The sequence below is a fragment of the Argentina silus genome (assembly GCF_951799395.1).
Source record: "Argentina silus genome assembly, chromosome: 10".
NCBI lineage: Eukaryota > Metazoa > Chordata > Actinopteri > Argentiniformes > Argentinidae > Argentina > Argentina silus.
The window spans coordinates 13,374,190-13,402,063 of NC_139664.1; the positions used below are offsets into that span (position 1 = coordinate 13,374,190).

The window sequence follows — 27,874 nt, forward strand, 5'->3', positions numbered from 1 at the left end:
GGGCCTCATGAATCTGATTATGAACCTTCATTCAATATTCATCTGTTTGCAGGGCACAGGTTGACGTGCAATGTCAATAACAGAGAAGGGGATGGGGAGAGTGGATATGGAAATAGAACTGAGACAATCAGAGCTGAGCATGCTCAGGAACAAACAGGGTGGCAATGTTCCCTCTCTCCCCTTAATCACACAGAGAGCAGGCAGCCACGTGTGCCTGTATGGGGGGCTTTATCAGTATTCTGACACGCTTGCGCTGGCGTGTGGTACAGTGGCAGACATCATAGAGAAAGGGATTGCTCGGGAGGTCAAGTGTGGTGCCGTCTGTGCTAGTGTGGGCTGCTGCCACTGTGACCTGCCTCTGAACCACTGGATCGACCCTGAGATGAACATCCTGGGCTAATTCCTGTCGGCTGAACTCTTTGCCCGAACTTCGCCTGCCTCCCGTCAGCCACCCAACAGCGCTCTAATCACTAGGCCTGTGTGAAGGAATGGGGAGGTGTGAGAGTCTGTACCAATTCTGCAATGCACGACATAGTCTGCTGGCCAAGGGGGTCCAACAACTCTGATTTAAAGAGCTGTCAATGTTAGAAAACAAAAACAAACACTCCTTGCGATAAAATACCCACTGCTCGCTCACAACAGGGGCATTAGGAGTCAAGGAACAGAGACCATTTGTGTGATTAATAGTGAACCAGTAACAGTATGCTTTGTTGTTGTTGAGGCCCAGAGGAGAAGGAAACAAGAGTAGCAGCAGAGAGCCGTCCTTTGCTGTTGGAGGCTGTGAAGGTTAATTTAACCCTACAAAGCTCTCCAGCCCTCAGATAAGATCTGACAGTTAGCACTAACACAAGTGTTCATTACAGCCCCCCACACAGGCTCAGGCACGTATCTCCACATTCAGGGCTTTGTTGATAAAAACAAAAAAGAACAAAAACATAATCTATCACAAATGACCACCTCCCTCTCAAGTCAGAAATATGAGTGCTCTTTTGAGATTTGTAGCATTTCTCAAACAGGTTCGCCAATATATGTGCTCTGGTAAATGTATAGTCAGACAAGAACTGCTTTGTATAAACAAAATTTCATGTACAATAATCTGTGGCTTTATAGTTAGCAAGAAACACCCACACAGAGAAAGGCATTGAAATAGGGTCAAACTGCCTAAATAAAAGACCCTACCAGGTGAAAACTGTTATATATACAGTATTCAGAGACAAGAATATTCATAGTCAAATGGTGCAGTGACTTAAAACCGACACAGTTGACATTTTGGCACTGGTACAGACTTTCAGTTTAATTCAATTCACCTTTAATTGGTTGAATGCATCATCTGTTTCATTGACAGTTGGATATGCTAACCTGTGAACGGATGATCCCCAGGCTAAAGGAAGGGGGAGTGGGAGAGGAGGGAGCGACGAGCCCCCCGGTGAGGTGTCAAGCAGCAGGCACCTACACCCACTATTTCCACCTGACTGATTTATTCACTTCTGTGAAATAAGTGAACAGGTTTTACCGCGTCTAGTTAACAGGAACATCATCACTTCCAGGTCTGCATTGCTACGTATTTGATCTACAACATATTAGCATAAACTGTAAACACATACTGTATGATAACTCATGGCCCAAGTATTTACATGCCGATTTTACGTCAGTCTTTTATTGAAAAAAATGGGGGGGGGGAGTTAATCGATAGATAATTAACAACACAATAGTGGAAATTACAGAAAGGGCAGTCTACAGCCATGAGTCATTTAGGGCCAATTAAATCACAACTGTATCTCTGCTAGACATTGAAATACACGTAACTGCAAACTGCCAACATATGACATTGAAGTCTTCAAATTAATGCTCATAGTTGAAAACATAATTATCGAGCTAAGAGGGAGACTTTTCAAATCATGCTGATATGAGCACTGCGACCATGCCAAATCATTTCCAAACAGACATGTAGAGAAGTGGTTGTCAACCTTTGATTAAGATGAAGAAAACAGGATGGAAGTAACACAATTAAATGTCATTTGACTTACATTTGAACTAATTGGATCTTAACATATTGACACTTTTAACACACTGGGGTACTGTAGATAACACACGGTGCAGTGCTATGCTTATTTAAAGGAAAACAAACATACTCAGCACTGTATTAGACACTATTGATAAACCAATACCAGAAATGTACTGTACATAATGTATTTAAGGCAAGTGGTGAAGGCAATTATTATTTCCAGAGTGTATTATCATTGAGATGATAGCACTAAGGCAACCCAATGTTGTGTTATTCTCATGCTCACATACAAAATGAGCATACTGTGCATGTATGGACAATGATTCATGATGTCTGGGATATTCAGCCTTTGAGAAAGGAGAGTTGTTTTCAACAGTCGTACTATTTCCTTTGAATTCTCATTGATATGAATGAAGTAACTGAGTGAAGAACAACAGAAACATTAGTCATGAAGTATGAGTCATCCCTAATGCTGCCCTGACCTCAAATTCTACCTGATCAGCAAGTTTTTCAACTACCTGTCACTTCAGATTGAAAACTGATGAACGGTAAAATTATTGTTGTCATTTAACCTCTTAATTGTCGAGATTCTATTGAACACGATTGGCATACTATATGGGCATTGGATCAACATTTTATTTACAGTCCAATACACTACTGTGCTTACTGAGATTAAACATACTTTGAATACATGTGCATGTTGCTTTGTATCAAACATATATTGGACACACAGCCTGAGAGTACTTGTTGCTAATGTTCCTGTTTATTTGAGAAAGGTGAAAATAGGATTAATGATAATGGCCATGAAGGTTTTCCTGTGATTATGTATGATTACTCTCCAGAGGAACATTACCGTACTGATACAGACATATGGAAATGTTTACACATTACTGATGGACTATGAGAAGATGCTCTAAAACTGTCAAACTAACACAGCTGCTGGTTTATGGCCATCCTTATCATCATCCTCACAAGTTTAGGATCATCTCTTTAGCTGTTCATCTTATTCTACGCATAACCTTTTTGTCTTTCACATTAACACATGAAAATACATAGAACTTTAACCGAATCCATGCAAACTTAACCAAAGCAAAACAGCATACAAAAAAATACATTGCCAATATTTTACCGAGAAACAATATATTTTTCCACATTTATGCACTTCAAGGCTGGCAAGATGGCATTCCTTGTTGCAATTCTGTCACATTACAGGTGTACTTTTGAATGCTAAACCCATTATCTAACCATCATTCAACGTCAAGCCAGAAAAAAGAAAAATAATATGCATGGGAAATCGCATTATGAAGCCAGCAATCATATGAATAAAACCAATATCATATCTGAACTCAGGGTAGGCAGGTGCCTAACCTATGACACAAAAAGGTTATCTTGTTTGCCATCTGATGAATCCTAAAATGAACCGATCAATATAAACCTTTACATGGTCAAGTACTTTGGATACATTTCACACCAATACAAATATGAAGTCGACAAAGGAGAAAGAATATGAAATGATGTGATTTTATGAATAAAAAACAGCTGTGGTGTATGACCTGTCTTGTTAGGTTTGCAACAAAATGTTTTAATCATTCTAAGGATTTCTCTGCGGGTGAATACACAGACCAGATCTATAGGCATGTCTATGTAAAGACATCCACAAGCTTCCATGTTGTGTAAGCAAAGTCCTGTGATAAAAAGAGCAGGCACTGCAAGGAATGCCAGGGTGTGCTGACCTTTTCCAGAGAGCATTATTAATACATGCAGGGTATTAGAAAAGGTTAACGAGCCTGAATAAGACCATTCTCAGAGAGTGCAAACAAGGACTAGAGAGTCAGTGCACTCTGGCAATAACACATACAGTAACAGGTGAACAGTCTTGGTCAAAGGGCTGAGATAGAGCAGCTGAAGCAAAATACAAGCATGACCCAACCAATGTCACAACATTTGGTGAGCCAGAGATATATATATTTATATGACATGAAATATATTGTATTGGTTACACCCTTTTGAGCCCAAACTGAGACCTTTGCAGAGATACGGTTTATAGATCCCCAAAACTGAGGGTGAAAACAGGAGAAATTGTGAAGTCACACATGATCTGAAACAGGGTTCTGCTACTTCTGAATCATTTAGGGATTAGTGCCTTGAATTGGGTCAACATGAGCAGGGGGCTCAAGCCTGTACTCTGCAGAAACATCTGCATTTCATTTCCACTGGACTGTGAAGAATGCTCCTCTTCTGTGTCAGTGAAACCTTCCCAAACCCTGTGCTAAAAAAGCAGTGAGGCAGGCAGGCATTCCTCCTGGACTGCACAGTTCCCAACAGTGCTCAACATTCCTGTTTTTTTCCTCCCAAAGTTACGTGGTTTGACCTTAGTGGGACAAGTTCAACAAGTTTGAAATTGGATGTGCATTATCCTCTAGACTACATGCAGCATGGCCCTTGATTCTAAGCTCATTGAGACGATAAACTTGAAAGACCCCTGTTTTTACTTTCAACTCTTCCCTCTCTCAGCTGTGAAGTCCTTTGTTGATAAGCCACCTTGAGTCGAAGAGTTTGCAGGAGATTTCACTCTCTGGTGCCATTTCCACTCCGGAGATTGAGCATTGTGATGCTTTTTTTTTGTCTAAAGTAGTCTATTTACCGTTATCCCAGACAGATTAGTTGAATGTCATATTATCTGATCTCAATGTAAATGCTCTTCTTTTCAAATGACTGCACCGTTCTAGTCAGTCAGACCACTAACTGTGCAAATGCACAATTCTACAGCCAAAAAAACATGCTTTGGCAAAGACCCTCAGAGGGACTCGCTTTGCACTTCACACACATATACTCTCTCTCTCACACATGAGCACCCCCCCTCACACAGCAGACGTCCTGTCATCAGGCACCCAAAGTCTGGGAGAAACATCTGATGAGAGCGCAGCGCCTGTGGAGCTGGAGTTGGCATCACACTCTGGGACGGCACTGAGTTTCGTCTCTGGCAGCCCCGGCACTTCCACACCGGGCGGGGTGAGAACAAGATCAGCATTCCTCATCCTCATCCTTGCACCACACAGCCTGCTGGCACAGAGGAAGCAGGAGAGACACCTGGGGAGGGTGCCTTCACCAGGGGTGTTAATACTGTTAACCATTCACATCCTACCAGCTGATACGTGAAAACAGACTTGGATGATTGAACACATATCTGACTGAATGAGAAATTTCATGATTTGAACTATACCTGAGGAGATGACTATTGAGATGGTTTGTAAGAAGAGTAGGTGTGAGTATATGATTACACATTCTTACAAAGAGCTATAGAATTTCATCCAAGCCACATATTGGATAGTCAGTGCTTTTGTCCTGCTCACATCCCTTCTTGTCTTTATTCATAAATGATATAAAAAAAAAATGTCATGATGTGTTGTAGCAATTATAAAATGGCTGACCTCTAAAGCACAGTTTGTGCATGGATGACACACACAGAAACAGAAGAAACTCTGGTAATGGCATCATAAATTAGCATTAACTTCAGGATCCTTCACAGCACTGCCATGCTGCATGAAATATTTCTTGACAATGGAATGTGTTTGGGGTTTTAATATTCTGGGTCCATCTGTATTTTCAGACAACAAATCATTAAGTATTCATTATATTTGCTATGATAGGAAGACAGAGCACTTAGGAGAACATCAGCTACATGGAGTTTGAATTATTCTCTATATGGCTTGCATGTAAAGGATGGAGATAGAGGGACCATCGTAAAGTGTTTCTAAATCCTTTTAAACATACTTTGAATATTAATGAATTTATGTTAAAGGGAAACAGTATGGCTCTCAATATAATGAGAGTAACAGTAATTGACCAAGTTTTACTGCCAAAATAAAATAAGATTAGATACTATATAGATTAGATAGATAGATTCTTTAATATTGAAAGTGGGAAAACTGTCAAAACAGTTGTTGAGATGCATCTCGAAGCATAAGGTATTCAAAAGCAAAAGAGGCATGAGAAGGTGTGACAGTACACTGACATGCAGGATTACCTTTCTCCACTGGGGGCAGAATACTCATATTTACAACAACCTTGCTGAGAAATTAGGGGGGGAATTTTCTGCATCTGGCTAGCTTTACCTCATCTGTTCTTCTTATTTGACACATCATACATAGCCATTTCTGTTCAGTGAATAAGAAAAGTGTAAAAAAAAAAAAAAGTCCCCTGAATCTTGTGCTTATCATAGTCCTAGCTCACATAGGCCTTGTGTCCATCTTACTGTTTCATTAAACTACTATCTAATCTCTGTGAGGCCAATGGGTAGAATTCTATAACAATAACAATAACGTACAGATCCAAGGCACACATGATTGAGATGCCCCCAGCCAAAGATAGCCCAGAACTGAGAGTCAGAGACAAGCACTGTGCTTGCTCTCTCAATGAACACAAAGGTATTCATTACATCTGTCAGTCAGTGCCACACCTCCATGATGTATAATTTATCACTTTTAATTATTCCACTGGCGGTGACAGCTATCTTCTTGCTGTGCATGGCAGCAGTGCCTCCAGTGCTTCAGGAACAGCTCATTGGCTTTGTTGTCTGATGCATCATTGCCTGTTTTTACAGAGTGGTAGACAAGGCGCGGATTAGCCCGCGAGGCATGGTGCAAATACATTAGCTCCCCGTCTGCTTCCTGCAATCTGGGGGTGGTATAGGGGAGGATACAACAGGCTACTATTGTATTACAGACATAGTATAGGTAGAGGGAGTGTGGCCACACTAAAAACAATGGGAGAAATAAAACATCACCAGTATTAAAGCTCTGCTGTCATCCACTGGGCTTTAGGACAGAGCTAGATATATCTAGTGACCCTGTTCATCGTCTCTCTGGAACAGATTCATATCCACTGCGCAAAAACAAGGGACGAGGATACACACCCAGAGATATCACAATATAGGCCAAACCTAATGCTAGCTGCCTTTAGCACAAACACAGTGTCTAGGAGGTGGGTCAACAACAGAAGGACTAAATAACAAGTGTGCGTGCACTTATATAGAGGGAATAACATCTTTAACATTATTTGAAAAACATTAAATCTCTCACTTTTAATGTGTTCCAACATGAAATGCATACAGTAACCATCATATGGTTTTAAACAGAATCACATATGGGATTAATCTATGTCGTGAGTGGCCAGAGTAACCCAGTAACCTCTATCAGAGCAGTGACTGAGCGCAAGACCCTGGGCTATGACAGCAGGCCTTCAGAGTTTACCCACAGTCTGGGTTAATAGTGCATGTGATGAGAACATTTGGACTTCAAAAGCCCCCTCCATGGGAAATTGAGTTTTATTGCTCGCACAGCCCTGTTTGCCACAATATCCCAACAACTCTCCCTGTTGGGTGGACCTCAAGGCTCTCATTGTATCATCCTCCATATCCACCATTTTACAGAGGGGAGTACTGAGGCAGAACCTCTGTGTAGTTTATGAGAGATACATACAAACCATATGTGTGATACATCCCCCTTCATTTAATAATAACTAGAATCAACTATGCATCAAATGTAACATGAGGCATCAGAGATTTTAGTGTCACTAAAAGGCTCAGTGAAATGTGACCTCTTGAATAGATTTGATGATATGTTTACACCATCAGTTTTTAGAGACACAAAATTATTCATTTTCATTCATGCTTGATGCTTCAGATATTAAATATGCGTCTGTAGTGGGAGATAGGGCAAAGGGCTGAATCTGTGTTCAGAAATTCAATCACTGTGTCATGGACATTACAATTCAAATGCTTTCATTAAACATAATGCTTGCCAAAATATAAATTCTGTTCATTGCTTGCATGCTCTCTCCAGACTATGCCAATTGAGTACAAACATTGGGCATTCCATTCCAGTGGCCTATAACAGACATAAACGTAGCCTACTGTACCATACAAGGTCTTACTAACCAGAAGAAAACTTCAACATCCCAGTACAGTATACCTGACAGTCTTTCAATGTCTTCCAAACGCACATCTCATGTCCCATTACGATTCAAACTATTATCTGGCTCTTGGCAGTCCGTGAAAGAAACAAAAGCTTCCATTTGAAAGCCTTCTAAGAAGTTTCTTTCCAGCCATGTTTGTGATATTCTTAAATTAAATAATATGCCATTTCTGTTAGCAACACGACCCTTAGAGTTCATGATTATATGTTGTTTAAGAAAACAACCTTCCACTGAAACTATCAGACAAGGCACGCTAACATTTAAAGCAAATGTAGATCGAATGAACAATGCCTGGGCAGATAAAGCACTCAAGTACTCTGCAAAACTAGTTTAACAGTGTGAGTCAGACCCTTGTGAAAATGAACTTGAAATCTGCTGAAAGGAACTCCTGCATTCCTAGGGATTGTGTCCAAGGGAATATTTTGCATTACAAGGGAAACTCTTCCTCACGCTCAGTTTCACTTAGTCTCTGAAACAGTGAGCCAGCCAGCCAGTGAGCCAGTGATGACTGAACTGCTAGTGAACTGCCTGTGCGGAGGCTGGCTGTTTCTCCCTAGTGCAGCATGGCAGTATCCGTATGTGCCAGACAGGCTTCCAGCACTCCGTATCTGTGTGTACATTCCTCTGTGACAGAATCACTTTCTGCATGCACTGTCTGAGGCCTGTGTGAGGACAAGATGAACTGCTGTGAATGTGGGTAGTGTCTGACAGAGCTCACGCATTATTGAGAGCATGACTCCAGCTCATTCAGAGTGAGTGGACAAACAGAGACTTCACAATCACCAGCTTGTCGGATTTATAGGTTAATACAGCTCGGTCATGTGATGGAAGAAAAGGACAGTGAGTGTACATTATAACAGAGATGCTGTACCATGCAGCGTAAACTGATAGAAGTATGTTCTATTCATATCAATACATTTTCAATTAATTTTCAGCAAATATTTAGATACCAATATGACATTGAATTTGAATTCTGAGGTAAGATAGGCCTGCTGATGCAGTTTCTTTCTAAGAATCCAATGTGGCAGTTAATATGCATCAATACTATATTTACATCGACTGACATCATTTCAGCTGAATCATCAGATCATAGGGAAAAAAAGGGATTCATTTTGGACCTTCATCTTGTTCCATGTTCTGTATTTGCACCGTAGGCAGGATTGACACAATATTATATTTCACAATCTAAAAAAAAGCACAGTGACGAACCATATTTTGTCAGGAACTTTGAACCATATGACATCCATCTAAACTAAATACATCTTTAACTGCATTTTAAATCTCACGATAAACTCTGCTGTACATCTCCATCACAATAGATTAAACTTCTGCATTGTCAATCTCATTTCCCTGCATATGCCTTTCAGAGGGGATTGTGTGGCTCTAATCACACCTGGGTTAGCCCTGCCAGATGACAGTAAAGCCATATAAACTCCCCTGTCAGCCAGGGCATAAGCTCTAAACAGCCAGACAATAACAGATTTTACTTGATAAACCTTGGTCTTTGCACGGATTACCAGTGTTACAGAGATAGAGCAACGTTTATTTATGGTCTTAATAAATTGCCTAACAAACATGCATCTAAACCTATGGGACGAGTACACCCTATTCTCTGAATGTGTATGTGCAAAGTATCATCTATTGAGGTCTACAAAGAGAAAGTGTGATAGAAAACAAACTGTTCATCAAATTAACATATCTGCCAGGCACCAGTTGGATGAAAATAAAAAGGACTTCTGCATGAGGTAGTTAGAAAAATTACAAATCTGAAAAAAGCCAAATATAAGAGCTTTCTAAATGCTCTCCTGGTGTGAAGCCATAAAGACATAATTTATTCCTGTCCCCGTATGCAGATAAGTATTAGCACACAGGCTGAACATTTTCACTTATCTCAGTGCTACAGGCACATAGAAGTAAAACTAAGCCTGATATTCTTTTTCCAGGACTGACCATAGGCATTTTCAGTCTGAAAGGTAGGCTGTCATAACAATTGGTAATGCTGGTCTAATGTGTAAGGTATCGGCCCTTCTCATGGATATGCAGTGTTATAAAGGAGAACAATGAAGGGAATCTCAATGAAGGAAGGAAATGCTGAGGCAGAATCTTAGGTTAAGAGATAGTACACACTGCATCAGCTAAAATGACATCATGGTGTTGCAGTTAGCCACTGTGAGCTTGGACCCAGTTCAAGGGTGTCCACACAACTGAGGCTCATTCCCTCTTAGCACGCGCTGTCTACTTACACTGCTCCCAGGCTGTACACTCTGTCACTGGTTGACTCAAAATGGCACAATTAGTCAAAATGGCACATTCCCTACCCTATATTTGTCCACCAGTTTTTTTTTTCAGTTGTCCTACACCCGCATCAATATAAAGCCTAACCATTAATGTGTGTTATGCATACAATTTTCTAATTGAAGATCAGGAAAATACTTGGAAGCAATGCGGAGTAAGGTGGTACAGCACATATATTTGTTTTCTAAATATTTTCGACTGGACATTTATTTCACCAGAGAAATTGCATCCAGGATGTCGAAATAACCGATCATAGTGCTATAAAAAAAACCTCCAACCCACTGCCGCGTGCCAAAAATGTGATGCTTCATACGATCGTGTTTGCATGTGCGCGGTAGGGGGCGGGGGTGGTGCCTGGATGCTGAGACGCTGCACCCCACGCGTTTTCATTGGCTTTCAATGACATCATTGAGGATGAGGGCTATGATATGAGGTAACCTGCCACTCTTGAGCCGAAACATCGTTCTAAACTTTAGCAGATGAAAAAAAAAAAAAAAACTTCAACCATAGAAGGTTTTTCTTTTCAATGTTAATTGAATAGTTGTGTGAATGAGTCGCTATATTGTGTAATACCCACAATACGCTAAATAATTCAATCTGCATCCCCCCTCTCCACAGTAAATTTCAGGGACGCTGTCCAGCTCCAACCGTGCTGAAAAACACAGGCCGGCAAATGATTCAACCCAACTTCGACATAGAGTGAAACACTCACCAGGTTTCACACCTGTTATAAGCTATACAGCAATTACACAACATTTTTCAAAAGGAAGGAAACTACATAACTTAATTTATAATTAAATGAAAACGTCAGCAGTGCGCATATCATAAACAATAGGAATAAGACTTGAATCTACTATAATTATCAATTATCAACTCATCTTAAAACATCAGTCAACCTATTTATACCAATGCATACTGTCTCTGAAATGTAAGTGCACTGCAACTCGCATCAAAGTGTTAGAATACGTCTGTGCGTGGTGCCACAAAGTTTGAAAACAAATGTCATTCGATAAGTCCTCTCATCTGAAGCCAAAGTGAAAGCAACATGACCTACCTATGTTTTGTTTTAAGAAGATCGAAAGAGCCATCCAGAGGACTTTCGAGACTTGCCGAGTGGACGCGTATAATCCAAAGTGTTTTCATGAGTTTCGGAATTCCAAAAGTGTTCCAAATGTGGTCCATAAATCCTTGTTCTTCAAAGGAACTGCAACTTCTTTAATCCCCATCCTTAAATCCTGTTGTGAAGGTGCTTCTTCCAATTTACCCGCAAACAAGCTTTGCAAGGTACTGTGGTTTCAAAACCCACCTGAGGATAGCAAGGACAAATCAAAGTTACTGAGGGCCTCATTACGCACCCGATGCATTACGCACAAGTTGCATAATGTGTTTATATGGATTGTTGACGAAGATAGAGGCGAAGATTGGGATAATAGTGTAAATAGTTTGATAGTATCGATGTTCATTCACTTATATGAAAAGGGGGTCGATAACATTCCTAAACAAACGACCAAAACATTTTGGCGCGTGAAAACAGTTCAATAACAACGTATTATATAGTTCAATATCAACTAGCCTTAAGGCTACACTTTTGTTGTTTAAAGTTTATATAGCCTACCAACACACGATACATCGGAGTATTAGCCCATTATGTTGCCTATTATTCAGACATAATTGTTTTTACATCAAGGCCCTTAAAATCAGAATTTTTGCTGCGCCACATTAGGTAGACTATACTTAATCAAAAGTATTCATAGTTTAGCCTACATTAAAACCACGTTTCAACTCATGTCAAAGTGCAATATTTGCAGGATGCTCAAACAGGGTTACTTCAAAATAAGTAGAATAATAACTAATGATAAGAAATGTAAGGAGTGCTATCATTTATGTTTATGGTTTATTACTTTTCAAAATTTAAATATAAGTGATTGATCCTTAATTCTGTCTTTTTTCATTCTTTTTATTTATTCCGCTCTTTTTCTGTGTGTGGTGCAGAACAAAGAAAGTCGATGCTGCCTTTTCAAGTACTGTAACAAAGACGGTGCACCGACTGTGCATTATACCTGTTGCTCACTTTCCGAACTATGATGAGTTTGTCGTCTTTTAATTTTAGCCTGTTGAGGAATCAAATCAATACGTTGTCGTTCAAAACAGTCACCTGGCAATCACTTTTATTCTAGTCAATCGATTATTTCAATTAAACGTGCACCTGATTGCATTGTTTCTTCGCTCCCTAAAGAGTGCGCACATCAGCTTTCCAACATAGATATCTTTATTAATTCCCAATGTATTTTGATAAGTAGCTTTTCTCCAAGCTTTTATCAATAACAAGTTAATCGTCATGCGTAATTTCTCTGCCAACTTCTCGCACCATTCAACTTTTGACAGCTTTGTCCATCTTCAGAACATCCCAAGACATAAACACCATAGGCCAAGTATAAACTTCGATTCATTCTTCTGATATATGGTCAGTATGACATATTAGTTGCTTAGGTTGAACATGAAAACATGTAAGCATCCTTGTTCTGTCCTCAAAGCTCTCCACATCAGACAAAGGAACGCTCCTCTCCGCTTTGTGCTCAACTTTGCGAGCTGACGCACCAACTATGAGCAACTTTTTATTGGAATTAAATCCACAAAATCGGATCAAAGACCACACATTGACATAACATTAATCTTAAATTGACTTACCTTTGCATTTTGACTGTTCATGTAAGTCGACGCTTTACTTGAAAAAGTTTAAAAGTGAATATTTTGGTTGTGTTGTTAGGTCTCTTTGTCTGCACGTGTGAAGGGTTCCTTGGCCGCGCCTTGTTCATTTCAGTTTCAGTCCCGCCCTCAAAATAAAACTAAACAACAACAAAGGGAGTAATTTGCGGCTGTCTGTAGGTATATTCATAATACATAAACTACAGCCGTGTTTTCTGTTAGTTTGTTTATCTGTTTCCATATGTTTTCCCCTCGACGACATCTTTTCATAGTTAGTCCGTTACTTTGACAACTCTTTGTCCAGCTGCACAAGAGACCTTACCATCCATCCCTCTGCTCCATCAATGAGGGGAACTTTGCTGGTGGATGTTATATGTCAATCCCTGGTAGCTTTTGGTCGTTTTATCTTTACACCATGCATATTAAGGAAGTTAACTTTTTGACATGACAGTCAAGTTTTCAGAGATTGTCAAAGTTTGATATCGAGCATTTACCGATACATGTTTTTGTAGGATGTATTTGTGTTTTCTTAAACGCTAACTAAGAAAGAGGCAGACTGAGCTGGATAACAAGTATACATTTATACATGAATTAACGTTGAAACAAACAAAGAAATACAAAATAAAATTATATGTGGATGATGCTATTCAAATTGTCTCAACTCTGTGCAGAGTTTTCAATATGCAGCGCAATGCTTTTTAAGCTTAATTGTTACTTACAACAGCATACTCAGCATAGTCAAATTCAAACATTGCACTCTCTGATGATCAACACTATACACTCAATTGATACTTTGTGTTTAAAGAATAAGAAAGGGTTAACCATTTGGGTTCATTTGCCCATTATAAAAGGTGTTGTAAATGATGTATAGACAGTAAGATGATGATAATAGATGTATAGTTAGATAAATTATTAAGTCATAAACTCATTGAATGACAGTGTGAGATTGTGTTTTCTTTTACATGATTTGTCTGGAACCTTGCTGGATGGAAATAAAATAAAAAATAAAACATTACATATTATGACTGGAACCCTGTTAACTTAACTTGAACATTGATAAATAAAAGTACAGAAGGATACCTGAAGGATTCCAGTGAAAACTATGATATTGTAGTCCTCTGCTTTGGACTACATGATCCAGAAGCCAGTGGGCCTAAATTCAACAAATTCCTGTATGTGTGCTGCTTACGGATATGACACTCATAATAGTATTGTTGCTTACCATAATCTCATCTGGTCACAGACCTGCAAGCCATAAGGATGACTTCAGTTGCTGAACATATGCACTGTTCTGAGATCAGTGGTTTAAAAATGACAAACAGTGCCCCTGTTGGTGATTCAATCTTACATCTGTGATCCAGTATCCTGTTTCAGAGTGCCACTGATGTTCAAAGCATGGTTACAGTAGGTTTCTGCATGTGGACTGGAGAGAGATTGGGAGGAGAGGGATATTCCAGATTGTTTTTATTCTTTGTTTGCAATTGTAAATTATGCTGTGGGTAATTTCTACCCTTAATTAAGTATTTTGGGAGATCACTACACCACACATACTGAAACGTAAGGTGAGGTGGGTAGTTTGACAAATCATCATAACATCTTCATTGGTCATCACTTAGTACTTGAAATGCACTTACTGTTCTGAAAAGAAAGCACGCTTTCATCCTTTTTCATCTGACAATGGGGTGGGGATGCAAAAGGGCTTTGGACCTGATACTTATGGGCTGGTTTCTCTGACTGAGATTAAGCCTACTGAAACCATGTTTTTAATGGAGAATCTCCAATGAAAGTATTTTGAGGCAAAGAGTATTTAATTTGGGTCTGAGAAACCAGCGTAAGAAGGACCAGATGCAGATCATGTTTATTACATAGTCCTGATCAGATAACAAACACACAGAAATATAATTACAGTAAAATGAATGCAATATTATTTTCCATAATCGCCCTTCTCCTCCTATCCAGTGAAACAGGCATTCAAGCCTACCCAGACTCCCAGTCTGACACCCTTCCCCCAAGGAAAGGAGCAGGCTCAAGCCTCCTGCTGGGTTTTTACTGGGCCATTGCATTTGCCTCAGTAAAATCAGTTGAGTAGGGATGAGGCTGCAGCAGGAATAGATAGATGGTTCAAACTTTCAAATCAGGTTAATGAAGTGCCTAATTTTATGGTGCTTATATACTAGAGTGCTTTTCTAGTTTTTAGTCTATAAATGGCTCTGGTTTATGAAATAACAGGGTAGAAGGTGCAATGCAGTCGTCACAGACATGCATGTCTGTCTGCTGTGCTGGATAGCCTAAGCAGCCCATCCCCCCTACATTAACATGTCTGTCTGGAGAAGGGGGAGGGGAGACGCTGTCTACCAGACATGTAGTAACTGAATACATGCAGCTGAATATGACACTTCCCAAGCATTAAAAGTAGACATTTCTGTTTGATGCTAAAGATATGCATTTACACAAGCTGGTGATGGTATCTGGGAGAATGCATGAAGTACCTTTGGTCATCCATGTGATCACTCAGTGTGGTAATTATAGACATACTATAAATATGTCATAAACAAACATAATAATAATGCTTTGTAGACCTATACTGTACACACATTGAGAGTATATGCTGTTTCTGTGTTGAAAATAACACTTCTTTAAACCAGTATGTGTGGATCAGAAGGAATGAGGCAACAGTGGGGTGTAGGGTTCAGTTCCAGCTGATTTTATTTCCTTCTTGAAAAAGTTATGTACAGAAGTATATCAACAATCTGACAGGCAGTGACTTGACACAATTAGCTGGCATGAGTTTTCCCCTCAAAATGTTATTATGGCATGATTAGACGAAACAATATTCTACACAGCATATTGCACAGAATGAATGAAAATAAAGTTAATATATTTAAATTGTATATATAAAATCCTGAACAACCACCTTAAACGTAAGTAAGGATGTATAAAGATAGCAGTTCTAGTGCCTGTCATGTTATAGCTCAACAACATACATAAACACACAATCTTTTGCTTATGATACAGTCAAATGTACAAAGATGTTTTCACGTTTTCCTCATTTTTATCTTTTAAAACACAACAGCTATAACCTGAATCTGAAATACAAATGCTATTCACCATGCCATAAGATACTAAAACAATTAGCTAGAGTTAGCCAACAAGTAGAAAAGATTAACTATTCAAATACAATGAGAAACGCAGTACATAATTGTTGCGAACTCAAATCGGCAATTTGAATATGCTTTATGATTTATATTCCATCCAGTGGTTTAAACCGAATTTCAATATAAAAACGCCAAGAAATGGTTAATTTAAAGCTACAATCTCTCTTTATTAGGCAAGATTCTAAAACGAAATGCAGAAGTGGCTGCTCAAAATACTTGTGTTGAAGCACATGTTCACAGGGGTATTGAAAATGTGATACTGTGTCTTTAAGAAGCCTGCAGATTGATACTGTAAACATGGATAGGAGGCCGATTCTGAGATAACCAGCCACCTGGTTCTTAAAATTAGGAAATCCAAACAGCGATATACACCGATTGACACCCCCTTTGATATATATTTGTACAAAAATACACTGAGAAAATAATCAAACGTTTCCTCTCTTTAAGTGTCAAAAGTCTACATTTAAATATAAAAAATCAAAAGTTAAAACTCTAGCCCTTCTTCGGAGAAGGAAACAGACGGTGCGATAAAACATGACAAGACCAGTACAAGAACAAAAATATGAAGTCAAAAATGTTTGGCCAGTATATAAATACATCCATATAAAAATGGCATCTGAATAAATGTACAAAAGAAACTCGAGGATGAAAAATCGGTGAGGATTTCTCTATACATAACATCTGAAAAACATAAAAGCATTTTGGTCCTGAATTGTAGTGTATAAAGTTCAGCACAGATTTGAGTTGTGTTTGAATCCTGAAGTTAAGAATTAAAACAGCTGGTGATTTTTTTTCCTTTTAGGTAGGAATCAAACATAGCGCCATCTATCCATTTAAATAACCCTAACACTAGTTTAACTGTTCGACAGTCTCACAGAAATCTCAGTAAAAGAGAGGACAGGTAACATGCGTTTCTTTTCTTTTTTTTTTCTTTTTTTTTCTTTTTTTTTTTAAATGTTTGACTCAGGTTAACCCACCTGGTTAATAAATCCATCTTGATGCAAAAAACTGTCCAACAGCCTATTTCTGTACCACTTTAAGTAATGAAGTTCACTTGGCGATTCTAAAAGTTCTCAAATGTCCCTTTTAAGTAACATTGATTAAAGTATAGCCGACATAAGCCCGCCCTCATACGTGCAAATCAATCACAGTTTTCCAGTTCAGACAGAGTGTTTCTTTCAATAGGATCTCAGTCACTCCTAATCAGGGCGCACTAATGTCTTCCTCTCCCCTCTTGCTTTACATCGAGGCAATATCTTCAGTTTACTCATAGCCGTTTCTCACAGCCTTGAATAAAAAGCAAGTTTTCGCTTAGTTCATCAGCGCTTGCTGTCTCTTTCTCCGCGGGACCCTTATGGTATGATACAAACTCACTTTACCGGAATCCCTTTTTTGCTTAGACAACATTTCCTGTTGTTTTCTCGTTCAATACGTGAATACCAAGTTAGAAATGGTCGACTCAAGCCAGTCTCCTGAAATCATTTCGCTCACCTCTGGGGTGCAGTAGTCAGGGAACTCAAAATGAGAACCGGACCCCGACTCAAAATTAAAATCCAAGTCTCTGTCCAAAACGGAGGAGCCAAAGCTTCCCAGTGACATGCTGTCAAAACCAGGGCTAGGATTAATGTCTAGTAAATCATCTTCGAACTCCTCATCCGATGACGAGGACTGAGAGGAGGACGAGGAGTGTGAAGCGGAGGGGGTAGGTGAAGATGCCCGAATGCTGCTGTACTTGTGGTGGTCCGAGGACGCGCTGGGAGACTCACCGCCCTCCTTGCTGCTCGCGGTGGCGTCCTCGTACAGGCTGAGGGGGTCGCTGGATTCAGTAGAACTGCTGAGTGTAGGGCTGGCAGGGACTGCCGCTGCGGACGGACTGACACTGTGGCTGCCGCCCCCGAAAACATAAACTCGCTTAGTTTTCTTGTCAGGTATTTGTTTGGCAGCCGAGACAGACTTGGATTTGTAAAGCAAATGATGATCTGCGGTTACAGCATGGGGTACTTGCTCTGGGAATGATGCTTTGGTGCTCCCAAAAAGTAATTTATGAGGTTTACTGGATGATTTTGATCCACTTTTTTTCGAAGATGGTTTAATGCTGGTGTTGCAGTTGCTCCCGCTAATCTTTTCCCCCTTCTCCCCAGGCTTAGAGCTGCTTGACTTCACCTTCTTCCTCGGCCGGTACTTGTAATCTGGGTAGTCTGCCATGTGCTTCAACCTCAGCCGCTCCGCCTCTCGAATGAAGGGGATCTTGTCGCAGTCTTTTAGCAGCTTCCAGCGCTTGCCCAATCGCTTGGATATCTCCGCATTATGCATGTCCGGTGACTGCTCCATAATTTTACGCCTTTCAATCTGTGACCACACCATAAAAGCATTCATCGGTCTCTTGATGTGACCGGTGGGGGTTTTGCACCAGGCAGGGTCCATCTTATCCCCGGCGGATGCCGTGGAGCCAGGACTCGGGGAGGAAGCCATGTCCAGATCCATGGCTCCGGAATCAGAGGACTCCCCGGCAAAGACAGCCTCGGAGCTCTCCGTGCTACTCGTCTTCTGTACCATAGTAATGTCAGAGAGAGAGAGCGAGCTTGCTCTCTAAGTCCAGACGTTAGGCTTACAATAAAGTAAACTCAGTTTTATTTTACAGTTCTGACTGAGTGAGAAGAAGTCGGTCCTGAGATGTGCCGAACCTGCGATGGCTCAGCTCGGAGTCCGTAGATGGTCGCAAAAAGGCTGGATGTGTAAAAAGTTCGTTTTCAGGTCTCTGAATTATGATACAGTACTGACAGTGAAACTGTCCCAGCCTCCACTGTCTCTTTCCTCCGATAATGTTTTATATCAACTATTCAATCCTATCTGTCGTTTAGGACTGAACTTTTGCGGTTAAAGCTGCTGAACACAAACTGAGTGTCACCTGAAAAGCCTTCACGTTTCTAAAGTAAGGTAACTCTTTTTCTGCATAGCCAGCCCTCCAAACACCATGCGGGAAGACCAAGTTGTTAAACTAGAACTAGGGTCCGCCTTCCATCTGCAGTCTGTAAGTTTCAGCAGCCTCCAATAGCTCCCCGTGCAGCTTTATCCTTTTCCAAAGATATAACGGCGATACAATATAGCCAATCGGCGACTGTTTCTACCCTGCCTTGTGCCAAAGTCACGCCCCTCCTGCGCCCATTGGTTGAAAAAGGAATCTAATAATAATCAGCGCGTGCAATGAGGAGCTTTATGTCTGACCTCATTCCAGTATACACGACAAACTTAGTTTTAAAGAGACATGCTTATGTTATGTACTTTTTTTTCTTACCAGACATACGTATACCATTATCAACAAGTTATTCCTAAAGTAACCAGTCTAATACGACTTCATTACATTCGAATCATAACATTCAACAGTATACTGTTGCTTGGAAAGGAAAAACCAATAACAACTTTAAACCCTATTTTGACTATCATTAGATTTAAGATCGACATGACTTTACTGTGTATGTTTTTGTCAGTTATTATCAATACGCAATTTGTATACTTAAGTACAAATTACTTAAATTAAAATCTATAGCTTCTGCCAATACTTAGCCTGCTCCAATACAGAGAAGCCAATTTATGCGTATAAGATAATAATAGCTCTAAGTTTAGTTTTGATAAGGGGTTCACACCAAAAACAAACATGGCATGAAACACACTAACAAACAACTGAATGTCATTCTTTTCAGTGCGATTGCAGGCTCGTTCGCAAACACGGAAATATCTCAGACATGCATGCGAACACCTCAGTTGTTGAACTGGTGAGAAAAGATTCTCACACAGGCTACACTTTCGCCAGACTGCCTCAGAGGGCGGAGCCGGTGACAAGGCAGGCGGTCCTTTGTCACATTACGCACGCCCAGCACTACTGGGCTGTACAGCAGAGAGGGAAAGAAGGAGATGAGACTGAAAACTGAGACTACACTCGTCTTTCTCAGTACAAAATGACAAAAGCTGCTCCGGGGAGCGATAAGGTGGGGCTCTAGACCAATTCTAGAGTTTTTACACACACATTTTACGCAAACGCATGATTAGTGGAATCATCCAACTATACTCAACTTTTGGGGCACAATATGCTGTGTACTCACACTATACTGGAAAAAGACAGATGTCCGAATTGACACCACCATCAGTAGCCTATATGGTCTAGTTCAAGCTTGCTCAATAAAGTGGGCTTTTCACTTTCACGCACATGTCTTGGGACAACCAAGAGGAGATTTAAGGTGATGAGATTTAAGTGTGACACTAGATGGCAGAGTGGAGCCAAAGGACAGAGCAGGCTCTATTGAAGGATTCAGATGGGTCCAGACCATGCGTACATGGGTGAATTACGTAATGTTACTCAGACATTCAGTCGAACATTGTTTTGCCACTGAAACTACTGTGAGTGTTTGTAATTCTGAACACTATCTCGACTCCCAATTGTCCCAGATGAAGAACATCAACGGTACATTAATTCAGGTGTTCCTGCTGGGAACCTCAGCCTCTTTGCTGTATATGCAAGAGCTTTGAGTCTACCGTTACTGGAATAAGCCCTTCAAGTGAATGAAGCGTTAAAAATGGAAAATCACGAGATTTTGATAGTTAAACTCAAAAGCCACACATTTTAGATGCATTGCAGTGAGCACAATTACATATAATATTCCCTGATATTTGACTGCATCCAAGTAGAGCACCGGTAATTGCGCTCCAATTTGTGTGTTCATGGAGCATGACTAGAATAGAAATTGAGTGCAAACTCGTAAACCAATGAATCCCAACGTCGGCTTCAAACACATTCACTACTCTTCGTAATATATTATAGAAATAGTCATGGTACATGGATATGACCTCTGAGAACAAGGACCGACTAGTCCAACACAGTGTTGATGTGAGGTTATAGCCTATCCACACCTTGAACAGGTTGCTCCATTTTCCTTGGGAGGGAAAGATGGGCTATGACAATACGTTTTCAAATCCCCGAAAATCAAAGGCCTTTTTCGACTCTTTGCTAATATCAATAGACAGAATATGATAGCCAATCTGTGTTGCTCATTTTCAAGGTGCATCGTGCGCATGAGGAGTGCGCATATTTGAGTGTACTCATAATGCTGCTCGATGAGGGGGAAAGTGTGTGTGTGTGTGTGTGTGTGTGTGTGTGTGTGTGTGTGTGTGTGTGTGTGTGTTTAATACTTTTGAACTTTGTCTTTTATGACCTGTGTTAACATATGCGCAGCTGCCGAGTGCTAGCGGGCGTTTGGTGCGTGCAGGTGTTGGGTGCGTCCGCTCCCTTGACTTCTCAAAGAAAATTGTCAGTCCACATCTTAGGGTCTACTTCATTTGGACTGCGATACGAGACATTCGCCACTTATCTTTATCAATCAACAAGTTCATATTGGTGCCACACGCAAAGTTTAGCATTACGTATTTTTCAGAACATTCGATTCTGAATTGATGTGTTCGCTTGTGTGGAATCATATTCAAAATGTGGTGAAAACCATTTTTGGAGGTGGGCTGGTGTCTTCTTTGAGAAACGACAAGCTCTTCATAAGCAGCAGCGACTTGCTGTATTGAATATGATGTAGAGCCTAATCTGTGTGATCAACCTGGTATTATTTGAGAGATATACACTGTAAAGATCCACATTTCTGGTAGGCAGAGGATACTGTCATACTGTATAGGAATGCTCCTGTTAATGGAAGGTACAATCCACTCACATATTTCTGTCATGAACAAATGGGTAAGGTTGAATCCTAGCCATGCATTGATGTCTGTGGGAGTCTTGCGCAAAAATTCAAGTTAAGCGCGCATGTCAGGATTCGTCTCAGTGTGTTCAACAACTATGCACCTTGTCGTACTATTTATACTGTCCTTGAAATCATTGTTCATAAAAAAAATCTGAATTCTGTATAACCCGCCAGGGACAGGTGGTACATTTGTTACAGTATATTATATGAATTGTATTGATTCAGATACTGTTTATTTCAACGCATGTTTAAACAGGTGTTCTAGACATTGCTTATCTTATCCAAAGAGCAGCTGCCAAGTAAGTCTCTGTTAATTATTTGCAATGTTAGCACTTACATTGCCCCCTGACAAGACCTCGTTGTTAGTGTCAAACTTTGATTTTGGAAGTTCAATAGGGTTTAAGCATATGCACGTTGGTTGCACAAGGTTGGTCTGGAGTGTACCTATTGGCCCACACCGGTACAGATGCATAAAGAGATGTTGTCAAACGCAAACTCAGATAAGACAACACAGAAAGACAATGCCTTATAAAAAAAGAGTGTGATACATATAGACATTAACTCTAAACCTAAAGGTCTTTTTAAGGTCTACTTTCATCATCCTCACTCTGAATCCTCTGTTTCAGCTTAAGACTTGTCTGAGTGATGTTTAGTCCCTTCCTGTGACATGTTGATATGCAGCACCACACACTTCATGTGGTGCATACATATTTAACGTGGGACAAAATTCTGCTTTCGTATGGTGGACCCAGCCTGGTGCAAACACATCTTGTGTATGGCTTGTGGCCTGGTAAATCAGAGGCGCATACATTAGCACTGAGAGGTGACACCAGGTCTGACAGCAGGGTGGTATCAGAGGGACCCCTGTCGCCCCGAATTTCGCACCTGAGGTTCACCGCCTTCTGGCTCAGGGCATAGATCAGGCACATACAAAGAAGATCGTGACATAGATGCCAAGATGCGAACTCTCAGAGACTTGATGGCCGTAGTCAATATCAATGGTCAGGGCCAAATATGGGGGAGGTTGTGAACATACAGTCTAAATAGAGTGTGGTTTGATTGTATGCATTAAATCAGCATCGACCAGAGAGAGCTAAATGTGTTATTTTGCCTTTTAGACATTGAAAGTAACACGTTGTCATTTCTTGGTTGCTCTTAAAGCCGGAATATCTAGTCACTTTTTGTAATGCTACCAAATACAGGTCAATGTATCTTTTCGTTCTGAATCGGCTCCTCAGGTGAATAGTTCAAAATCATTATTTTCAGAGATTGATGTTAGATGACCATTAGTCTACCAAGGCAAATCAGTGTGCATCAAGAATTGGAATGACACTCGAGAGAATTCCTTGCTTGTGAAAGACATAACTATATATTGGATGCAATTTATCCAGTGAACTGACAAACTGATACCACACCAATTACAAACTAACGGCTGGCTCTTCACACCTGACAATCAGAAGGTACAATAGTGTTGAGAGAGGGTCTGCTGAAGTGAACAAGTGTTTGTGATTCTATTGGGGGTGTAACTTGATTTTAACACTTGATCATACAACGAAAGCATCTTTTGTACATAATTACTGATAGTACAGTTAAATGCACAACAATTATGTTTAAACAAATTACAATATCATAATCTTTTGGAGTTTTTTTTTTTAAAGTTTAGTAAGTCAACCTGCTCTCTCTCCCTCTCATAATACAACTGGTGACTATTTATTACTCTGACACCTGTCGCATCCCGCACCTTATAGGACAAGTATAATCATCAATTACTGTAAACGTAATGACAGAATATGCAATAAAACAGGACAATTCTGAAAGTCGTCATTTGAAGCCCTAACCCAAACCCAGAGGACTAGCTGACATGGAGTCCATTCTGGCACTGGTCATTTGAATCTACACAATGTGGTGAAATGGTGGTACAGTAAATAAATGCTTCTCTCACTAAAGTTACCATGTTGAAGAGACCACAAAGTTAAACTTCACATTTTAACATTTGTGCTTGATTTCACAGAATTAATGTGAACTGCACACTGCCACATTGTAAACCTTGCTGCATGTGCAAAGATATTTCTTGAATATGCTTTGCTTGACAGTCATTCCAAAGAAGAAGAAGAAGAAGAAGAAGAAGAAGAAGAAGAAGAAGAAGAAGGAGAGAGAGACAGACACACACACACACACACACACACACACACACAGAAATGACAGCACTCCACTCACTGCACTTCAGGAGGGATCACCATATCAAGAGGCAGGTGGTGTTGGCAAGGTGAGACAAGGCCTCCCGATCAGTTACACAGACATATGGCATATTAACACCCTCACCTAACTAGAATGCAGGGGAGCTTCTCAGAGCTGAACTCAGAGGGCAAAGCAATTACCTATCACTCCACTTCAGACCTTCACTCCTTTTCCTCAATTGACTTAAATTAGCTGTCCTACTTCCCCCCACTTGTTTCCAAGAGCCAGTTGTTTGTCGGAAATTAATTAATTCTATTTACGTAAACAGAAACGTAAAGTTAGGAAGGATCACAAAAGCTTTGTTGATGTAATAGCTTTGCTCCAAGGTGCCGCTGGTTTTTATAGTATAAGGAGATTCTTTGTGTGACACTGGAAAGTGGAAACTGCCAGAGAGGTTAATAGAAGATCTTGAAACATGCATTTTCATCCTCTATTTAATATAAGTTACACACTAAGCACGCATAGGATTAAATTCTTCCATTGAAGGGGCAATCGGGGATTCAAACAACAACAAAGCGGTCACTTGCGGCCACTTTTTTGGGTAAACAGCTGAGGGATCTGGCTGGAGAAATGTGAAAGAAAAAACACTCTCAAATTCATAGACGGAGCTGAAGGACTGACCATCCATGAGATCAAAATGATAGTTTTTACCATTTTTAAGATACAGTTACATTGTTTACAAACAATCAGTAAAGCAAGCTTGTATTTTGGGTTCTGATGGAGCAAGACAGTTGGAACTATGCTTATAAGGCATTTAAGTTATATTCTTCTAGAATCTATGGCTTTATATGTCAAATATAAAATAAAATATATATAAAAAATATAAAAATGGATGTAACAATCCCAAATTTCCTCTTTAATATTGAACATTCTGTTGAGATATGATTTTTTGTAAGACTTACCACCTTTTTATGATGCATTATGAATGTATCTAGTGCTTTCTTTTCACCCTATAACACATATGAGAAAGTTATAACAGCTTTTGGCTCCTTTGAACAACATTTATAAATGTTTTATAAGGAATAATGTATTCATAATGTAGTACAAGCTGATAGCATGGAGCATTATACACAGGCGGTTTGTAAAGAAGTGTTACCGACATGGTTTTTGTGCCAACTTTCACTCAAAGTAATTTGCTCTTGCAATATGTTTGATCACATCAAAAAGCACACCACTGTCCAAACGTCACAAGTGAACTAGGAAGATGTCTGAGTCTGTTTTTAAGAGATGTACACTTGTAGATGGTTGAACAGACTAGGTGCTTCACTGCATCAGTTCAAGAGCAGAAGAAACTTGTGTCAGTGATGAGAACAAAATTTAGGGGGAGAGATGGAGAGAGAGAGAGAGAGAGAGACAGAGAGAGAGAAAGTAGACAGAGAGAGGGGAGGGGAGGGTGGTAGGGGCCAAGCCAGACAGAGTGCAGCCCACAGCTCTCTTCCTCCTTCCCTCTCGATCCTTTCACTGAATCGATACTGGAGCTCTGTGGTCAGCGATATGGCCAGGCAAGGTGGGTGTGTCGTCTGGTCTGGTCTGGGAGGTGAACACTGCATCTCTTAGCCCTTCTGGGTGTCTGGCCCCCCAGCCTGCTGAGGACAGTGAGTGATAGCACCGCGTGTCAGCTGATTGCTGTGTCACGAAGCTGCTGCCTTCCACAGTTTGCAACTGGCAGAGCTCTCTGGCTGCTACAGTTTCCCAGTCGCAGTGCGGCACAGCAGACGCTGGGAGGAAGAGACACAGCAGCGCTCAGATTTTTTGGGGGAGAAAGCGCGTTCCTCTTTGCTGTACACTCTCGTAAATCCAAATGTTATTTTCTCCCGTTTCCCTGTGTTCCTCGGAGGACGAACGCCATGGCAAGGAAGGAATATATACGAGCCAGCCAGCCAGAGGAAGAAAAAAAAAAACTTGGATCTATGTTCTGAATTGGAAGAGAAAAGAGGAAGAAATGTGGCATTTGCCCAGAGTTTTCATCAGAGAGGGATGCCAAATCCATGCTGCCTTAAAGTGGGCGCGCTTTGTCCTTGTGGCGGTCGACCCCTCAGGCTGGGTGACAGTCTCTACCTGTCTGCTTGCAAACAAAAGAACTCTCCTGTCTCCAGGTGCCCAGGCGATCCAGGCCCATACCAGCATCCTCACCCGCGTCGCCACTGATGCCGCCAACCAGCCAGCATGTCCTGGGGACCATCACCACCTCTTCCAGACAAGCGAATGAATGGTGAGAGTGAGTGCAAAGCCCCAGATTTACTGACCTAAATCAATCCCAGTCATGTCTGGATGCAGGCAGAGCAGAGCAGAGCAGAGCAGAGCAGAGCAGAGCAGCCGACTGGCAGGCAGGCAGGCAGACAGACAGGCAGCGCCTCCACTTCCACACCAGCAGCCATCGTGTGGAGGGTCCTGGGGATTGCACCGAGACTTCCTCCCTCCGTCAGTCTGCAGCCAGAGACTACAGACAGCATCTTTTTGGTACCCAATTGCTTCTTTTTACCCTTTCTCTCTTTGCCTCTTCCCCATCCCACCCCCTTCTCCTCTCCTCCTCCCCCTCCTCCTCCTCCAGCAGTTATCAATCACTCTGGCTATAACTGCATTTTTATGGTGGATTAGCTCGTCTGCAGCGCCGGTCTTATCTGCCGTCACTGGGGAAGTGCACCACGCTATCTCTATCAGCCCGGCTGAGCGTCTGCCGTCTGCGTGATGCTATGCGGCTAAGGGGAGGAAGCAGCAGACAACAAAGGGAACGGTACAAAGCACGCAGCCTCATCCCCTGGATTATGGCAAGAGCATCGTTTCTCTCCTCCTCTCCTCCCTCTGTTTCTGGGGTGGTAGCGACGGAGACGCAAGCAGACTCAGGCTCTCTCTCATGTGTCTTGTTATTTTCCCCCCTTCTCTCTGTCTTCTCTGTCAGTGGGGGAAAGGCTGGCCTGTGAAGCCGGTGAGACGCAGAGGCAGAGCGTTCCAGTTGCTGCCAATTTCAAACATTTTGGGCTGGTAGAGCAGGAACCCTGAGGGATAGGCACTGGGACTTGAAAGAAGATTGCAATTGAAGGAATAAAAATGACATGCGTAATGGAGGGAGGCACGGAGGCAACTGTCAAGAAAAATCAGGGAGACATTGAATAATTCATGCATTGAAATTACACTGCTTTCACCTTTCAGATGAATGGGATGATCAGAATTCTGCTTTTTGTCCCCCACTAAGAATAGTCAACAAAAAATATATATATATTTTAACTGGAGAGCTCTGTAAACAGTGATGTTTATAGAAATGTTGTAAAATTGGCACCATTAGCTTCTTCTTTTATTTAGGTATATTCTCACCATAGCACTCCAGGCAAATTACCAATAATGTATTTACAGTGGGTGCACAGAGAGACTGACCTGAGATCAACCTTCATTAACCACATTGGTAAACTAACAGTACACAGTCCTGTTTTAGACAAATCCGGTTCAGAAACGAGTCGCTTGATTACTCATTATTTACTGTACATCCCTATGTTGCTTGTTTTGGTTATTCCATGCATACTTATTTCTATTTTTTACGCTTGGTTTGTTTGTAGCAAAGGTGTGTATTTGTATGTTACAGCCAACATATAATTGGGTGTTTCACCTGTGGGACATTAAGCACAGTTAAATTATTAGTAAGTTATTTGTTTTCATTATAATAGAATGTATTTAGTAATATCAACATATGCCATTTTAGTTATCATAACAACAAAGTTGTGGCTTGAGTTATTACACAGATATGGCACATAATAGAGCTTAAACAA

General features: G+C 40.8%; 1 protein-coding gene and 1 long non-coding RNA gene across 2 annotated transcripts in view; both read right to left on the reverse strand.

Annotated features, from left to right (window-relative positions):
- The window catches only part of LOC310810451, a 72,136-nt gene extending 59,069 nt beyond the window's left edge, over positions 1-13,067 (reverse strand). The window contains exons 1-2 of the long non-coding RNA XR_014554436.1: positions 12,965-13,067; positions 11,331-11,582 (exon numbers count right to left, since the gene is read on the reverse strand). This is a non-coding gene — a long non-coding RNA (uncharacterized lncRNA). The remainder of the gene's footprint in view (positions 1-11,330; positions 11,583-12,964) is intronic.
- Positions 13,068-15,665: 2,598 nt separating this feature from the next.
- sox4b (SRY-box transcription factor 4b) lies at positions 15,666-19,164 on the reverse strand. The gene has a single exon (XM_083678980.1). The coding sequence runs from the start codon at positions 18,691-18,693 to the stop codon at positions 17,563-17,565; it is 1,131 nt and encodes a 376-aa protein (XP_083535106.1). The 5' UTR covers positions 18,694-19,164; the 3' UTR covers positions 15,666-17,562.
- Positions 19,165-27,874: the final 8,710 nt, after the last annotated feature.

Coding starts and splice junctions, on each gene's coding strand:
- sox4b (XM_083678980.1), bottom strand. CDS start 18,693: ATGGTACAGAAGACGAGTAGCACGGAGAGCTCCGAGGCTGTCTTTGCC.